Raw genomic sequence first — 16387 nt, forward strand, 5'->3', positions numbered from 1 at the left:
TCAGCACAAAAACGTTAGGGTAAAGATTTAAATCCACAATTATGAGTTGTTGTTCAAAGTGCACTAACATGCTTTGATAATCCTTGCTCTATTTCCCTTAAAAGTAAAAGTTGCAAGGCTGTTTACTACTCGGGCGTGAAAGTTATACACAGGAGACACAGCAATGTATGATTGTGTGAGGGAAGTATAATATGCTATACAACAAATTTTATTGAGCAAAACCAAATAACAAAGTGAAGTTCAAAGAAACAATCTGTCAAATATGTTCCTAAACCAGACCTTTAAAAAGATTAAGCTCCCTAGATGTCTTCACGAATATCAAGCGTTTTACTTCCAACAAGCTCCAGCTGTTCTATTATACATGCAAACCAACTTTGTGTCATTTCATATGAATCCTGAAGAAAGAAATGGGTATTACTTTATGCAGTTACTGAGCTTTATGAAATGCAAAAAGTAAACACAATAGCTACAGTGAAAACTTGATCATATATTTAAACTTCCAACAACTATGGAATTCACAGGTGAACCAGAATAAGGTGAAAAAAATGGCACTAGATCCAGAGCTTATGTAACCTAAGCACAGTTCCACTGGAAGCATTAAAGGAGCTCCAGCAGAGCTACATCCATTAGCCAAGGCTGTGAGCTATGACTTCAGCATGATATTATCCACATGCTTAGCTCACAGTGAAGATCTAGCACACTCAAAGCAATCAAACAATAAATGGTCGAAGCCTTTTAAGACTTGAAGGACTGCAGACTGCCAAAAAAGGCAGTTTTTATTTCCACTACTCAATGCTGGGAAGATACAAGCAACCAAGAATGGACAACTGGAGTCTGTTAAGAGATCAGCAGTTGCTGTAATGACATCTTCATGGCCAAAACCAGAACTGTGGGGTATTTTGGCATTGTTTGGTTTTGCTTTTAAGTGTTTGCACTTGTCTGGATGAAGTTAAAAAATGCTTGTTAGGACTGCAACCTCTAGCAATTTCTGAGCCATCAGGCAGTTGTCTGCCAGTAATACAAATGCTAAAAGCATTTGACAAGGGAACAAAAAGCACAAACAATGATATGCAGATGGATTTTGGAACAAACGGTCAGAGAGTCTACCAGAAAACTCCTTTCAGCTGGCCAAATTGAATGAGAGCACAACTTTTTCCTGGACTTGCTGTTACCACTTGCACCACCTTTGTTCCATGTCCCAGCTATAACCAAGCAATACAGCAGAAAGATCTACCAGCTCCAGACTGCAGTATCTGTAAATATCCTGAAGGGCACTCTGCTGACTTATGCTCAATTTTTTGTCTGCCAGGATGCCAGATAACTGTTTGCTAAGTTGTTTCCTAGTCAGCGGGACCCAGTGCGCACATGGCGTTATTCCATTCTAGAAGCAGGAGTTTGTGCTTGCTCTTATCCCATTCTCTCCCTTTCAATTCAATATAGGCTATCTGGAGCGATAACAACACGATATAAATCCCATTGCAATGGAGCAAAAAATACATCCTACTTTTGTAGTAGTGGTGCCAACACTAAGATCTCTCAGTGCTTACAAAAGATCAATGACTAGATAAATAACAGCTTTCTCAAACTCAACTCAAGCAAGTGATCTGGTGAAACAGCAGCACTAAGCTGGTATCATCACTCCCCTTTACAATAAAATCCCTCGTGTCACAACAGTGCCAAACAAATTACTGGACCACCATGAGAGGGTGGTCCAGTTAATCCTAAATCCTTGCGTTAGACCTATTATATTGAATGCTTGGTGCTAGCAATACTGAGTTCAGGACAATGTATGAAACATGACAGGGTTTGGTTTTTATTGTGATTATATTTTTTTTTTTAATGGAAAAAGGCAAACACACCTACAGAGAGATTATCCAAATTTAAACACCTACGTGCCCCTTTTTTCACTCTTCTTTCCTCAGAAATACCATGAAGATGGTATTATTTCTTAACACATTTGGGCTCTACTGATTCAAGGCATATGTAGGTTCTCCGGTGACATCTGCTGCAAGCTAAACTGTAGCCCAAATGATTTAATCTCTTGTTGTTCTACCCATTATAGCCATTCCTCTTCTCGCTAATTGGCTTTCTGTGTTTCCTACAATGAAAGACACCTACTTTGGTTCTCTGTATTTCTCCTGCACCTAACCACTTCTTCTCCAGTTTTTGGCTTCAGAATTGTCCAACAGACTAAAGATGTCAGATCAATGTTCAGAAAATTAAAAATATTTCAGAGAGAATGAGATTTTAATCTTGAGGTCAGACTTTGGGCCACCCCCTTTAAAAGGAAAATTAAAGGTATGGCTGGCTGGATTCAGGAAAAAATGCACCTCAGAAAGCAATATGACCACAACTGTGTTAAGGTTATTGCCTTTTCTAAAAATGCAGCCAAGTTGTATTCTCTAGTTGTTTTTAAGCTGACAAGGCATAACCACAGTACCACTTGATCACATATATTAAAAAAAAAAGGGGGGCAGGTGGGGAAGAATCCCTGTAATACTCACAAAAAAAAAAAAACCAAACCAAAAAACAACCCACAAACCTGAAAATGAACCCTAGGTCAACAGCTCCACCAGTTCCGATACTCTTACTGAAGAAAATTACATCTTTTCCTTGGTTTTTAAAAAACACAGATCAGTGGCATATCCCTACCACCTACTATGAGAAATTCCTTTTGTTTCCATAGATTTACTAACTTTTCTTGGTTCGAGTCACACAAGCTGTCAGAATTAGGTCTTAAAAGCTAATAAATTAATCTTACTCCCTCGTATCACTCTGCAGCTGGTGTGCTGCAGACTCCTGCAGTAGCCACTTACCTTGGAAACAAAACAGTCTGCTATAGCCACAGGATCATTTTCACAGTTCTCCAAATCTTGCAGAAGCTCACTAAAACAAAGAACAGGAAAAGGAAAGACAATTATGGCACACCTTGGAATAGACACACCTGTATATTTGGAGCCAGACAGTGCTTCATCATCCATAGCAGTGATGTCCAAAGCACTTAATGATGCAGGGAGTCCTAAAAAGGGAACGAGAACTCCTTTGATGCCTCTCTTCCCACTGTGTGCATAGGTGCTGGGATTTTTTGTTTGGAGGCAGAGAAGCGCTCTAAAGAAATGGTATTCCCACATACTTAAAAATTCAAGTCATCACAATGACCATGGATTACTAATTTCCTAAACAAGGCTGAGCTCCTTCCTTAAGATTGGCAGCTCTTCTACGATACTCATAGTGGTGTAGTCAGACTGGTATGTTGCTTATATACCAACTAAACACAATTTAAAACTAACAAGACTTAGAAGATACTGAAGCACACGTCCTGTCTTATAAAGATTTCCTATGTTCTAGGAGCTTTACTTGTCTGAGGGAGACGAGGAGCTGGTCTGAAAAACACAGATGAGAACCAGGGATGTATTACACATAGAAGAAGAATGGTAATAAGCTCACTCAGGAAAATTTGTCTACCTTTAGTGGGTCTCTTCACTGAAGAAAAATGGTTAGCCTGGAAAAAGTTTTCTGGAAGGGAATATATAAATTCTACATGCTTAAAAATAAAACCTTACCAAGAGGATTTTATAATTTTGACATGCCAAGCAGGAAATGAATTCATTGTAACAGGAGCAAAGCAATAAGGGAGTATGTTCACCGTTGTATGAAACTCAGCTCTCAAAAGCCAATTCACTGAAAGAAAGAGTTCAAGCAGCAGAAGAAAACCTCAAAGGTCTCTTCTTGATCCAAACAGTCTTTAGTCTTACTGAAAGATGTACTCAGAAAAACAAGAGAAGAAACTGAGTTTTCTGCCAAACTGTTCTGTGATAGAACTCCTCCCTGCCCCCTTCTCATCAGATGATTTTCCGTTTAGGGCTACTTTTCTCCCAATTCAGAGCTGGTTCCCTGAACGAGTTTTGCTAAGCCTGTGTCTAAGGAACTGCCCTTTTCCCCTCTAAGCAGACACAATTTCCCTCTGTAAGTAAGAAAAGGAGTAAACCAGAAAAGTTTCCTGACTTGTTCTCTGCTTCTCTAATTACTGGAGGAAGGAAGGGGAGAAATCTGCAGTCACAAGGAACAAAGACAGACAAAGACATTAGGTTCAGTGGTCACTAAGCCACTCTGTACAGTGACAATTTAACCTTCACACCTCAATTTCTCCCTTCATCAAAATGGAAATAAAAATATGACCCTAGCTTGATACACCTCACTCATGAAGCTCCTTTATAGCAGCAAAAGAAGCAAGCTGTGGCAATGGTGACCATAACCATCAGTAATAATGACCGACACTGTCCTACTCAAGTTTTGGAAATACTGAACACACCGAACGGGCTCAGAGAAGTCTTGCTGTCTGGCAGGCAGATGTTCCGATCGCTTAGAGTATGTAGCGCCTTGATTGTAATTTTATTCCTACCTATCTCCTATAATACCACGTTATTTCTTCTTCAGGATACAGTAACGCAACCCTTAAAGATTTTATATATTCATGCAATGAGCCCAAGTTCATGCAGTAAATATGCTAGTGACTTGTGCCTTCAGCACGAGCCCATAGTGTAAGGGCTGTGTGCTTTGAAAGATTTTGTTACCTGTAATGCACCTATCTCACCTAGCTGGTAAGGATAGGATTGGTAAGAACAACCTGCCACTGTAAAAATTACAAATCTGTCATGCCTAGGAATCCTGAAAAACTTAAATCCCTATAATGTGAAGCTGACATGTGAAAAAGCAGGGCTATTATTATAGGCTACATCTAAGTACCTGGCAGGAGGCAGAAGAAACAATAGAGAGGCATTAGTTCCCTTTACCTGAATATCCAAGAGGTTTTATGCTGTTCACAGATGGTACCACAGCTCTCTGCCCCTGTGGCTCACGTGCGCCAGCCACCCAGGCAGGAAGGGAGCACGAGGGAGTACCACCAGAGGAACTCCGTGCTCTAGCAACTGAATCACTAACAAAACCCAGATAGAAGAGTGCCACAAATTCCAGTGCCATTTAAGACCATGTACTGAGTTAAACAGCTTGGGTTACCATGGTCTGGAAAAATCTGAATCTGTACGACCGTTATCATTCTCTAATACTAACTCCTCTGGGATGAGAGAGGTAAGCATAAAGAGACTGACCATTTTTCATTCAGTGCATTTGCTATCTTTTCAAGTCAAATGAATAAAAGCCTCATTGCAATGTCTTTTAGGATCCTTTGATATTCTGGAATATGAATTAGTTTCAAGACAAACTTATCTTTCCCCTGTGGGTGAAGACTTTCAATTAGACAAGGTGTAGGTTAGTATCAAGCTGTTGACTACAGGAGGTCAAGATGAATGAGATAAACACATTTATAAGTCCACAAATAATCACAATATTTGCACACACAATTCAGGTGAGGAACTTTTTTGCATTTTACTCATTTTATATCATCACCATATCATTTTAATGTAAGACACAAGTATTTTTCTCCTCCGTTTTGATCTGAATCAGAGTGAGCAAGAGATCGGAATGACAGGGACATCAGACAGGCAATTTTGGTGGAATGGAAGGAATGGAAAGATGGAGGAACAAAACAGCATGGTTTGTCCTGAAACCATGACAAAAAAACCCCCAACACAACCAGCTGATGATGAAGTACTGCACTGTCTAGCTGTAAATGCTAAAACAGCAGCATCTCCAAAAAACTTCATTCTCTCAATGCCTGAGAGAGCACAACATTCAAAACTAAAGTGAGGTAGCAGGCAGAATCTGGTCTTCATGGCAGAATACTTTCACCTTATCAAGTTCTGGAAAATTAATCTGAAAAGTTCAGACTTTCAATAAAAAGAAAAAAACAAAACACCAGTGATAAGAAATTTAGCCTTGGTATAAATTCACTGTCACAAAAATCCTCTGGCCAAGACTAATTTCCTTCCACTCAGCAAAAAAAACCCTTTTCCATTAAAGGTGAGCTATTACAGGTTTTATGAAGGCTCCTCCTGACCACAAGCCAGCCCTTACCACTGTGAAGCTCAGAGTACAGGAACCGCTGAATATGGCGGTTACAGAAAATGGTCCTGCACTGCATTTTTGTGCTTCAGGAGTCACTGATGGACAAGGACCATGGAAGATGATCTGTGCCAGCAGCACAGGTTTCAGCTTGGCCTCTCCTAAGATCATTTGAGTATTGGTAGAAGCACTAAACTGAGCAAGTTTCTCTGCAGAGTTCTCTTTTCAGAGTCAAGTCATGGTATCAGTTGGAGAATTTATCCTAAACTGATACTGGAAAAAATCTCAACAGGAGAGAGTGTCCAGGGAAGAAAGGCACCTGACACTGACTTGGAGAACATTTCCCCTTTCTGAATAAACAAGCTGGGGAGCTTTTCCCAAAAGACTGAGCAGAATCAGTGGACCAGTAAATAGTGATTCTGCTTTAAGAAATAGATTTCCAAAAAGAGATTATAGTCATTGGACTAGCAGTTACCTTCCTGACCATCATTGCTGCCATCTGACACAACATAAAAATCTCAAGTAGTTTACCTGAAAGAAATTCACATTTACTGAAATGAAATTTCTCAGATTCATAGGAAGTCCAAAAACGTCCAAGACTGAAACTTTTGCTCATTGATTAATGGTCAAATTCAAAGTTGCAAAAACCAAAGTAATTCTGAAACTATAAAATCATGCTCAAAAACAGCATCTGAATCACAGAACTGCCAAATGGACCTTTTTCAAAGGTCAAAATAAATAAAAAGGCTCTAGAGTATGTTTAGGACCTGGAAGCTACCTGCCAAGTTTCATACAGAAGGGAACTTAATCCTTAGAGCTGTATTAGGATCTACAATGAGGGTTCAGTCCTAAAAGCTCACAGTTTCCATGTAGAATTTTAAATTAGAAAGCCTGAAATGCATTAGTAATTTACTAGAGGCTCTGGATAACTTTCCAGAGAGTTTTAACCACTGTAACACATCTATCTCTAAAATTGTCAAAAACTACTTTTTTTTTTCTTTTTTTTTTCTTTTTAACCTCTGCAAATCTTTTTTTTTGCAACTCAATTATTCTGTATAATGACTGATCGTACTCGAAAGTATTTTTTATTATGTAATATTTGCAATGATGCTGATGTGAATGTGTCCTAGCTGCCAAGTCTGCCATTTCTTTAACTTTTGAAGGATCAGAAAACATAACGGCCAGGACTGGTATTTTCCATCCTGTGACCACTGGGAAGCTGTAAGCTCACATTGTCTCATGGGTCTAAAACACATGATCAGACCACCACTATGTATTTTCTAGTGTGTTAGACATTCAGTCAAGATTTTAGGTTTTATCTTTGTCGTTTAAAGTAGCTTTTCACAATGGTGGAAAAACGTTGAAGATGCTTTTTGACATGAGTCCTCCGCTTCAGAATCCTCTTCAGATTCAATTAAATTATCTGTTGTTCTTCAAAGAACACAGTGGTTTGGGGGATGTTTTGTCAACTACAGCAAAGCTGAGAGAGCTTTCACAAAAGTAAAGGGATATAAAATACACAGGAACTTTATGACAATGTATTTCTTGCATTGATTGAATATTTAGGTTTTCCTTAAATGCTGAATAAGTTATTTTTATAGTAAACAAGGATTCAGACAAAAGTAGCAGTGGCATGCTCCTAGAACTGCAGATACTGCATGCAGTTTCCACACAATGTGGTGCTAGCTATACAAGCAAGAAATTTTAGTTCAGGCTCCCAATATATGTTAGAATCACACCTGAGGACTTTTAGAGAAGGCTGTAAAGATACTGAACAGAAGCCTTGAATAAATGGAAAGGTACTTGAACACCGTTTTGAGAAATTAATTTAGGGAGTCCCTAGCAGTATAAAACACTACAAAAGCCAGATGTGGGTAATGTATATCAGTACACAAAAGGACTCAATATAGTAGGAATAAACAGCATCTCTTTAATAAGGCAAGAATTTCTTTCACAGTGGTTTTGCATTAGTCTCACGTAGGGCACAAAGCAGGTTAGACTTAAATTCATAGAAATACCCAGCATGAAAATAAAAAAAGGTAAATGGAGACCACAACTGATTCATAAAATAAACAGCTAAAAAAATCTGATCTCTGCAAACCAACCCTGTTGAGAATAAAAAATAGACCATTTCTCAATTTATATATCTTGCCTGTGATAAAAGAGCATTTGCTTGGTTTACTCCCTCCCCATTAACATAGACTATTAAACTGTTTTCATTTGGTTAAATATGAATTTACCTGTTGAAATGGTAGATATCCCGTATGTTTCCAAACAGGGCTGATCGCTCTTCTGTCCCCAGGGAGAGCTTGGTCTGGTCAGTGATACAGTCGAGGTAATCCTACAAGAGAAATGAGAAGGAGGCCTTCAGACATTTCCTCTTTTTCTAAATCAGTAAACGGAGCTATGTTTTATTGTACAAGATGAGTCTCTTCATATCAGTTTCACCTTATTATTACAGTAAAGCTTTCAGTAGCCCCTTTGTGAACAGCCACTCTGTTATGAAAGGTAACAGTACTTACCTGTTCATTGAAACCAAGAAAATAACAAAAGACCGAACATTAAGTCATAGCTCTTAGACAGGACAGCCAACATTTATCTCGCTACTGATATACAAATGTATTTGGATTTCATTCACCATCACAGTTTAACCGATCATTTAACTGGCTCAAAGACCAAAAAAAAAAAAAAATAAAAAGGCAAAAATAAGAGATGAAGAACGTCAGTTAATGCAGTCTTAGTAACAGAAAACCTATATAACAAAGAGCAGAAAGGGTACAAGCAACCACTGCAAAAAAAAAATATTTTTTTTTAAATCATACTTAAGAAAACAATGCAGAGGTGGTACAGGACAGATCTCAACATATATACGTGCATGCGATTTAACCACACATACAGTTACATTGCAAATTACATTGCTATATATTCTAGAAAAGATTTCCTTTTCCATTTACAAGACTGACAGTGTCTCATGCAGGGACAAGACAGCTAGAAAAGCTCTGATCAGCAATGTTCTGGGAGAACAACTTTCCCATCTCTTCCCACACTTTGATAAGAGCTCAGCTCCTAAGTGTCACCTTTCATTTTGTTGCTGCTACAGTATTAAAATTTCTCAGACAAAGGCAAACAAATCCAGTAGGCTATTTAACAAACTACAGCTCATAAACTAAGAAACCCAATGTACTGCCACATTCATGAAGAAATTCTGCTGGAGGATGGAAATAATTTAGAAGTGAAAACAGCTGAAACAATGCAAAATAAAAATAAATAAAACCCCTTACCCTGGGGCTAGACAATGTGGTGTGGCAACCTCCCAAAAGCAACACAGCATTCCACAGTGCTGCAAGGAAGGAGCCCTGCAAAATGTCAACAAGACCATGAAAACTTTCAAGATACAACTGTGTTCCAGAGTTGTAAAAAAAAAAAAAAAAAAAAAAAAAGTAGTATTCTAGAACACATATATTGGCCAAGATTTATTCTCTGTAAATCCCGTGAAAACAAAGGGTTTGGATCAACCATGGATCTGACCTTTGGAATTGCAGAGCTTGAGCCTCTGTCACCATGTGCTTTTTTCCAACTGAAATTGTGTCAGCAGTCACAGGTGTAACCAAGATTCCGGTTTAGGTAACAGTAGGCTTTCCTGTCCCCCCTCCCTATCTTAATGCTCAATAATCCACACTCATCACCTCTAGTTCAAGGTACCCTTCATCACCCCGAAACTCAGTATTTTTTGCCAAGGGAAAGCAAGGAAGCCTACTTCAAGGCAACCTCAGAAGAGCAAGAAACGCCAGAGGGCAGGCAAGCAGGCATGTCCCTGGAAAGCCACCTCATCTGTCCTGCGATGGCATCTGACTTGTACTCCGATCTGACTTCTCTCCTAGCTGACAGTAGCCTCACATTCCAAGTCTGTCCTTGAAATATATTTGTGCACTAAGTCATTGGAACTGCATCCCTGGGACTCCATGAACCTGCCCTTAGCTTTTTATTTATGCTCAGAAGCTGCAGAAGAGTAAAAGATTCAGGATGGTGAGGCTGACAGGACTGCAACAAGCAATACGCTAGGTCAAAGGCAAAAGTAGGGGATAGATTCAGGGCTGCTCCAGCAATGGCAGTAAGTAAATAACATTTTCTGCCCACTAATACAAATCTGCATATAAAAGCATAGAAAAGCTCCAGTGGAATTGTGGTCCTCTCAAAACATTTTTAGTACTGCAGGAACACTGCAACTGCAGCACCCCAAGCTGTTATAATGGGGTGGGATGTAGAGGAATGGAAATCTTACAATAAGTAACTCCAGACAGCGTATTTATTTAATAAAGAGCAGTTCCTTTCAAATTCACTCATCTCAGCATAGCTGGAGCTTGGGTTTCTTCAAAATAATAAACAGTCCACAGTTATTTCCAGTATTGTAGACAGTGTCATAACATGACCTGGTTTGTGCTCCTTTTGTTCTCTTATCCCAGTTTTTCTCCACACACGCATACTCTTCTCGCTCTTTTACTAACTCTTAGTAAGAACGAGGGAACCAAATACTTTCTAATGCTGCTGCCAAGCAGCAGCCTGCAGGTGCTTTGGCAGTTTTCCAGCATTCCCATAGCATATGCCAGTATCAGGTTATACCACACACCCACAGCTTGTGCTCTCTTTTGGCAAAAGTTTCCCAAGTCTGCTTCTGGCCCCCTTCTCCTCCCAGTGTCTGATCAGAAACAAACCAAAAACTGATGGTTGGATTTCCACTTACCTAGGGTAAAAGCAGATGCTTATTTACTTAAAAAGCTCGGGATTCAGAGGTACCTTGCATATCACCTCATACTGTTAGGAAATCACACAGGATTTGGGAACTGCTTTCAAGTTTTAGCTTTCTATTTTCATTAATATTGCTGAGGTGAGGCTTGTGCAAGCCTGACAGCTACAGACATGTTTATGTTGCTGTTACACGTGTAAGCAGATACCTGTGCTAGACATGAACTGCCTAACGTGGCACCAACTGTACGGTAGTCACAGCAGCAAAAAGCTTCAGATATCCACGTTTATGTGAAAAAGGTGGACACTGGATGGTCTTGACACAGTGGTCTGCTGAAGTCCAGGCACAGCGCAGCAGCACACTGCTTGCACTGACTCAGCAAGTGGGACCCTTCTGGTTATACTGCTTTACAGAGCACGTGCACTCCCAGAAAGGCTTCATGAACTCATGCAGGAAACAGACGTAGTATTGGCATATAATGTCCTCTGCAAGGACAACACCACAGGCAGATCAAAGCTACCCAGCCATGGGGTTTTTCCTAATTATTTCTTAGCAAATGGTACTTTACCCCCATGGTAGTCACCACAACCTCCTGCAGCATATCAACAGCTGTTATCATCTGAAGCCATAATGAAAGGTTTGGAGCTTCAAGATAACAGGGCAAGCTGTGACCATAATGACATGGTACAGAAATCAATGAAATTTATCAGAACCGGCCTTATTCACTTTATTTGTTTCTTGTCAGCATCTACAGACCCTCCGTCGGCACCGAATGATTTGTTTATAACCTTTGCCTTCACTAGCCTTTTATTGCTTCTCTGCAGTTATGGCAAAAACATTTCGCTTACTCTATAGGGGAAAAAAACCCACAAATGCCAGTTACCTTAGACTGATTTATGGAGCAAGATTTGCTCTATTGGTATGTGCAATTTTTGCATCCTATTTCCTGAAACTCTCCAAAAACTAGAGGAGTCCTGCCAGACTGCCCTGCCTTCCTTGCTGGGTCTGATGTTCTCCCCATTTGTCTTTCATCATACCGAATCCATCAGAAGGAACGCCTGTTAGAAGTTGCATATCCTCACATAAGAAAGATCTCTAGAGGAACGAAACGATGACAACACTAACCTCAGAGCTAAAAAAATAACCATACAAAGTAGAAATGAGAGAAAACTGTCAGGAAATGGAGAAAATGAGAAAAAAATATATTCACATATTGATTAAACTAATGTTTTCTGTGACCAGACTTTAGAAACTAAATGCAAATTAGTGGGACATTTTCATCTAGCCACCCAGGTTTTCCTTTGGAAACAGACACACACTTAGCTTTAAAAACAAACTACAGGCTGAACAATAATAAATAATAAGTCAGCCATTAATGTGGCAATGTTGAAATTGCACATTAAAATGAGTAATGTTAATGGTAATGTTAACATGGCAATGCTAAAAAAAATAATGGGTAAGAGCCACACTGCCTCATAAAACAAGCATGAATTTTTATCCTGCTCTGCAAGAAACTTCTATAGTATAGAAGTACTTAGTAATCCCTTTACAGGGCAGGACTGTGCATATCACCAAAGATAAGCAAAATTGTTGAAAGAGCAGCACTGTTACATAGATACGCCTTTACCAAGGCACACAAGACACTGAGAATTTGATTAAATATCAATACCAAAAAAAAAAAAAAAGAATAAAAAACCAGAAGGATTCTATCCACCAAGAAACTTTGCTTTCCAATGCCTAAACACAGGCTGCAGGAGAAAACAAAGCCGTGATGTGTCTCCGGACTTCAGGAACATGCTCTTCATCTCAAGAGCTGAGAACTTACACCAGGAAAACTCAGTCTCTGACTAAAAAAATGCTTAAAAACAGGTACTTACCAAAACTCCAATGACCTCTAGTGTTGCAGCCTGAGGAGCAATATGTAATACTAAATCAAGCAGGACCTAATCTAGGCAGTGCCATAAAATCACTCAGACCCCAGTCTTCTGATACTCCCTAGATCTCTGCTGCTGGTAAGGCAACATTTTCTTCTAGATGCTATGCTATACTCATGGGCATATTTTTGCTCAAGTCCCCTCTACCCAGCACAGATACACATGGCCCAAATCTGGCTCTGCAGAAGAGGAACCACTGAAATGGTTAGCCTTGGCCACCTAAGCAGTACTTCTGCAGCGCTTTGAGGAAAAGGCTGCAAGCCAGAAGGAAAACATGCCACAGACTGGATCCTGTTCGTAGCCTGCTAGCTAGAGCCATACCGACCAAGCTATCTACATACTTGTAACCAAAGAGAAAGCTGGGCAACAGTTGTACAACAGATCAACCACTATAACATGCTCCCCATTGCTTATTCTGCCAATTATATGGGTAATTATAATATGTACCAGTTCCCCTTTTGCCTGTTTTCCCCTATTATTTCCTATTATTATTTATGGTTTCATCTGGCATGTACAGCAACATACTCTGAATGGCTTGTGGGTCAAAAAATAGCACACTATCCACAACAGGTGGCCAAGGATGCTGAATTCTGGTCAGAGCAGCTCACTGCAGCTCTTCTCAATTATTCAAAGTACAGCTGTACCATGCAAAGGAAAGCTGCAGCTGTAAACAAAACATAACTTCACTTTTTTGCTTTGGTTCCTTTGGCTATATGGATTCAAGGACTGACTGAGACCTTAATCGAATCCATTTCCTTCCCATATCAAACCCTTTTATCAGGGTTTTTCCTCAAAACACATAATTATCTTTGCTGTCATCACCTTCTGTGACGGAAGAAGACAAGCCCACTATTTTAGTGCAGGTCTTCTGTAATCTGCACAGTGGTTTGCTTGGAGACACCTGTAGCAAAACATTTCATGCAGCCAAACTTAACACATTCCTGACGGCTTTCCTCCCCTTGTCTTCCATATTCTTCCTCTTCTGTCTCTGTAACCAGGCAGTACATATCTACAGGCAGACTCATTTTGACTGAAACCATCCTCCCCAGTGAAAACTCATGCCCCACCACTCTTAAAACCATTTCCTACCTCACATCCCACACAAAAGCCCTTGTGATTTTCAGCCCACCAGAGATAGCCTGGCATGTTCCCATGTGGCAGGCAGAAATCCATGCCTGTCAAGATAACGAAACTCCTCTGTAGAAGCAGCAGAAATGGCAGCAGCTCTGCTTCAGTGTCTTACCAGTATTGACTCAACAGAGAGAGCAGGAACTTTACAAACACTCTTTGCTGTGACGGTGAGAATTTGCTACCTAGCAGCAAGTATCCCCAGTTCCCACACAAGCAACAAACCCACCAACCTAGGCTGCAAGTAAGACAATTGCATTGCTATACAATAGGCTAATCAGCCAGATACTTATATTTAACATATTGGCATATTTTTAACAAATTTTTAACTGTAGATGCAGTTTGAGTGCCATAAAAATCAGAACCACATTTTATTTTTGCTACAGATGTTGCACATCAATGATGCCAGTAAATCAAACCTCAAGAAATGCTTGCACTGCCTACCATACAGTTTATCTACATGTAAAAACAGAAACTTCAGGAAATTTTTGCGAGCATGTCTTTCTACTTTTAGTGGAAAACAGCAGGGGAGTGGTATTTGGTGGCATTTCTTTAAAGCCATCTGAAGCTGGAAAACCCTCACATCCGCCAAAGAACAGACAGGCCCAAAGGATCAGCACCTGTTTGGGGCTGTGCATGGCATGACCCTGCCACCAACTGACAGCCAAAGCCAGGGTCTTTGAGGACAACACAGACTTGGAGACGCCACCTACTCCGCGCACTTCAGCAACAGGAGCTGAAAGCTCCCAGGCTCCGTGCGCTTCCCTACCCCGCTTTTCCATTCACTGCACGCCCCTCAGTACCTTGTACGTAAGACTAACATTTGTCAGGGGTAGCAAAGCTCTGCCCTTGTGGGAAACAGCTCCATCGGGGCTCACAGCTGGGCCCCGAAGCACCCACCTACGCACTTGCAGAGCACTGACCCTGCTGTCAGGGGAGAGGGGTGTGGACAATACCTCCCACCACCGACAGCCAGCAAGCCTCCAAACGGGAATGGCTGAGGCATACTTTATACGATCTGGTACTAGACGTGGTTTGCAATTGATTTCTTTCCTCCCACGATGTCGGCGCAGAAGAGAGTGGTCTCTGAGCTGGCAGGAAGCCACCCGCTGGCACCAGCCCCCTCCCCGGCCCCGGGGGACGAAGCCATGGTGCGCTACCTGCGCTTCACCAGCTTCTCGGAAGCACCCAACTTACACCTGCAGCCGGCTCACGGGCAGCCTGCGGGGAACAGCACTACAGCCTGTGGCGTGGTACAGTAAGACGATACTCTGCTGACTGCGTGCAGAAGGGCAAAGACTGATGGTGAGAGCACTCGTGAGAACATGGTATGAAGGAAGGCTAAAAATAGAGAAGCATATTTAAGTTTTCTTTCCACTGTTTAACATCGCAGAGTAAGGTGATCATGACAGACTTCTCCCTGCACATTCCACAGTTAGAGGCCTGCAAATAAGTTTAGTTAGCAGTGTTAACTTAAATTTTACCTATGGAAGAGAAGAGGAAGGAAAAAAAAAATGCATGTAGTTATTTCTGAGTGACAGATTTTTTTATAATCAACATGACTTCCTCACCTATATTACAGATATTAAAACACTGCCCCATTCACAGATTCTAAGGGCTGGAAGCAGTGACCCCTAGTAAAGTCTTCTTGTCTTCATCCACATGCATGGAAAGCCACAGGGGGAGTACGTGTCAGCCAAAATTAGCAGTGAGGAATTCCTGAGTCCTAACACTATGCCTTACACCTCTAAAGCACATACTTTCTTTGGTTTAGGCTGCCTTTGAACAGTTGTACCTGTGCAGACATGAGCACAGGTGGGGTTGTATACAAACTCAGAAATTTCTAGGGCACGTCAATGTTAATGACATAACATAATGACAAGTCAGGAGATCTTGTCACAGGACTCCAAGTTGTCAGAATACAGCCAGTCCCAGGAACCAAACTGAAGCATTGGCCCACAGCTCCCTCTTAGGACCTGGGTGGAAGGAGGCACATGTCTGACAATGCCAGCTCCACCTGTCCAGGAGTTTACGTCCTTTCTTTTTGCCCAATGCCTGCTTTCTTCTCATGTTTTATTTTGTTCCATGAGCCGTTTTAGCAGGAACGCTGCCTCTATGAAGCTCTCAGGAGGATCAAAACCTGCCACCAGCTGATCCAGCATTGAACTGCCAGCCTGCTTGTATGGACTGCTTTGATGGATTTTTGCCTTCTTTTCCAAAGTGAATTTTTACTCTAACGAAACACAACCAAAGTTCAATAATATTCCCCTGTTCAACTACTGGAATTTCATGCTAAAATCTCTCATCTTCGAAAGGCACCTTGGAAGGCAGGCTGTCAACTAAATCAAACTGTAATTTGATAGAGATGCACTAAAAGCACCCGAACTGACACTGGGATTCAAGGATTGGACACAAACAAGTCCCCTAAACTATCCACCATCTGTAAAGACGATACAGGGAAACCACTGGGAACAGAAACTCACATGTAACCCCGCTTAGACACTTCAACACACTAACTTATTGAAGTTGTAACCCACTGATTAAAACCACGTCCCACGTTTATCTTCAGGCATCAGCCAGCAGCCACTGCTAAATCACAGCTACAGGAATTTTTCCCAGA

At 40.8% G+C, this 16387-nt stretch overlaps 1 protein-coding gene across 4 annotated transcripts in view; it reads right to left on the reverse strand.

Moving 5' to 3' along the window:
• PLEKHG1 (pleckstrin homology and RhoGEF domain containing G1) overlaps window positions 1-16387 on the reverse strand; it is a 136237-nt gene that overhangs the window by 23747 nt on the left and 96103 nt on the right. For all 4 annotated transcript variants that reach the window (XM_037391972.1, XM_037391969.1, XM_037391971.1 and 1 more), the window contains 2 exons: window positions 8202-8302; window positions 2817-2886 (listed from right to left, as the gene is read on the reverse strand). In XM_037391972.1, coding sequence (XP_037247869.1) covers window positions 2817-2886; window positions 8202-8302 — 171 coding nt within the window. The remainder of the gene's footprint in view (window positions 1-2816; window positions 2887-8201; window positions 8303-16387) is intronic.

The sequence above is a fragment of the Falco rusticolus genome, chromosome 6 (genome assembly GCF_015220075.1).
Source record: "Falco rusticolus isolate bFalRus1 chromosome 6, bFalRus1.pri, whole genome shotgun sequence".
In the NCBI taxonomy this organism is placed as follows: domain Eukaryota; kingdom Metazoa; phylum Chordata; class Aves; order Falconiformes; family Falconidae; genus Falco; species Falco rusticolus.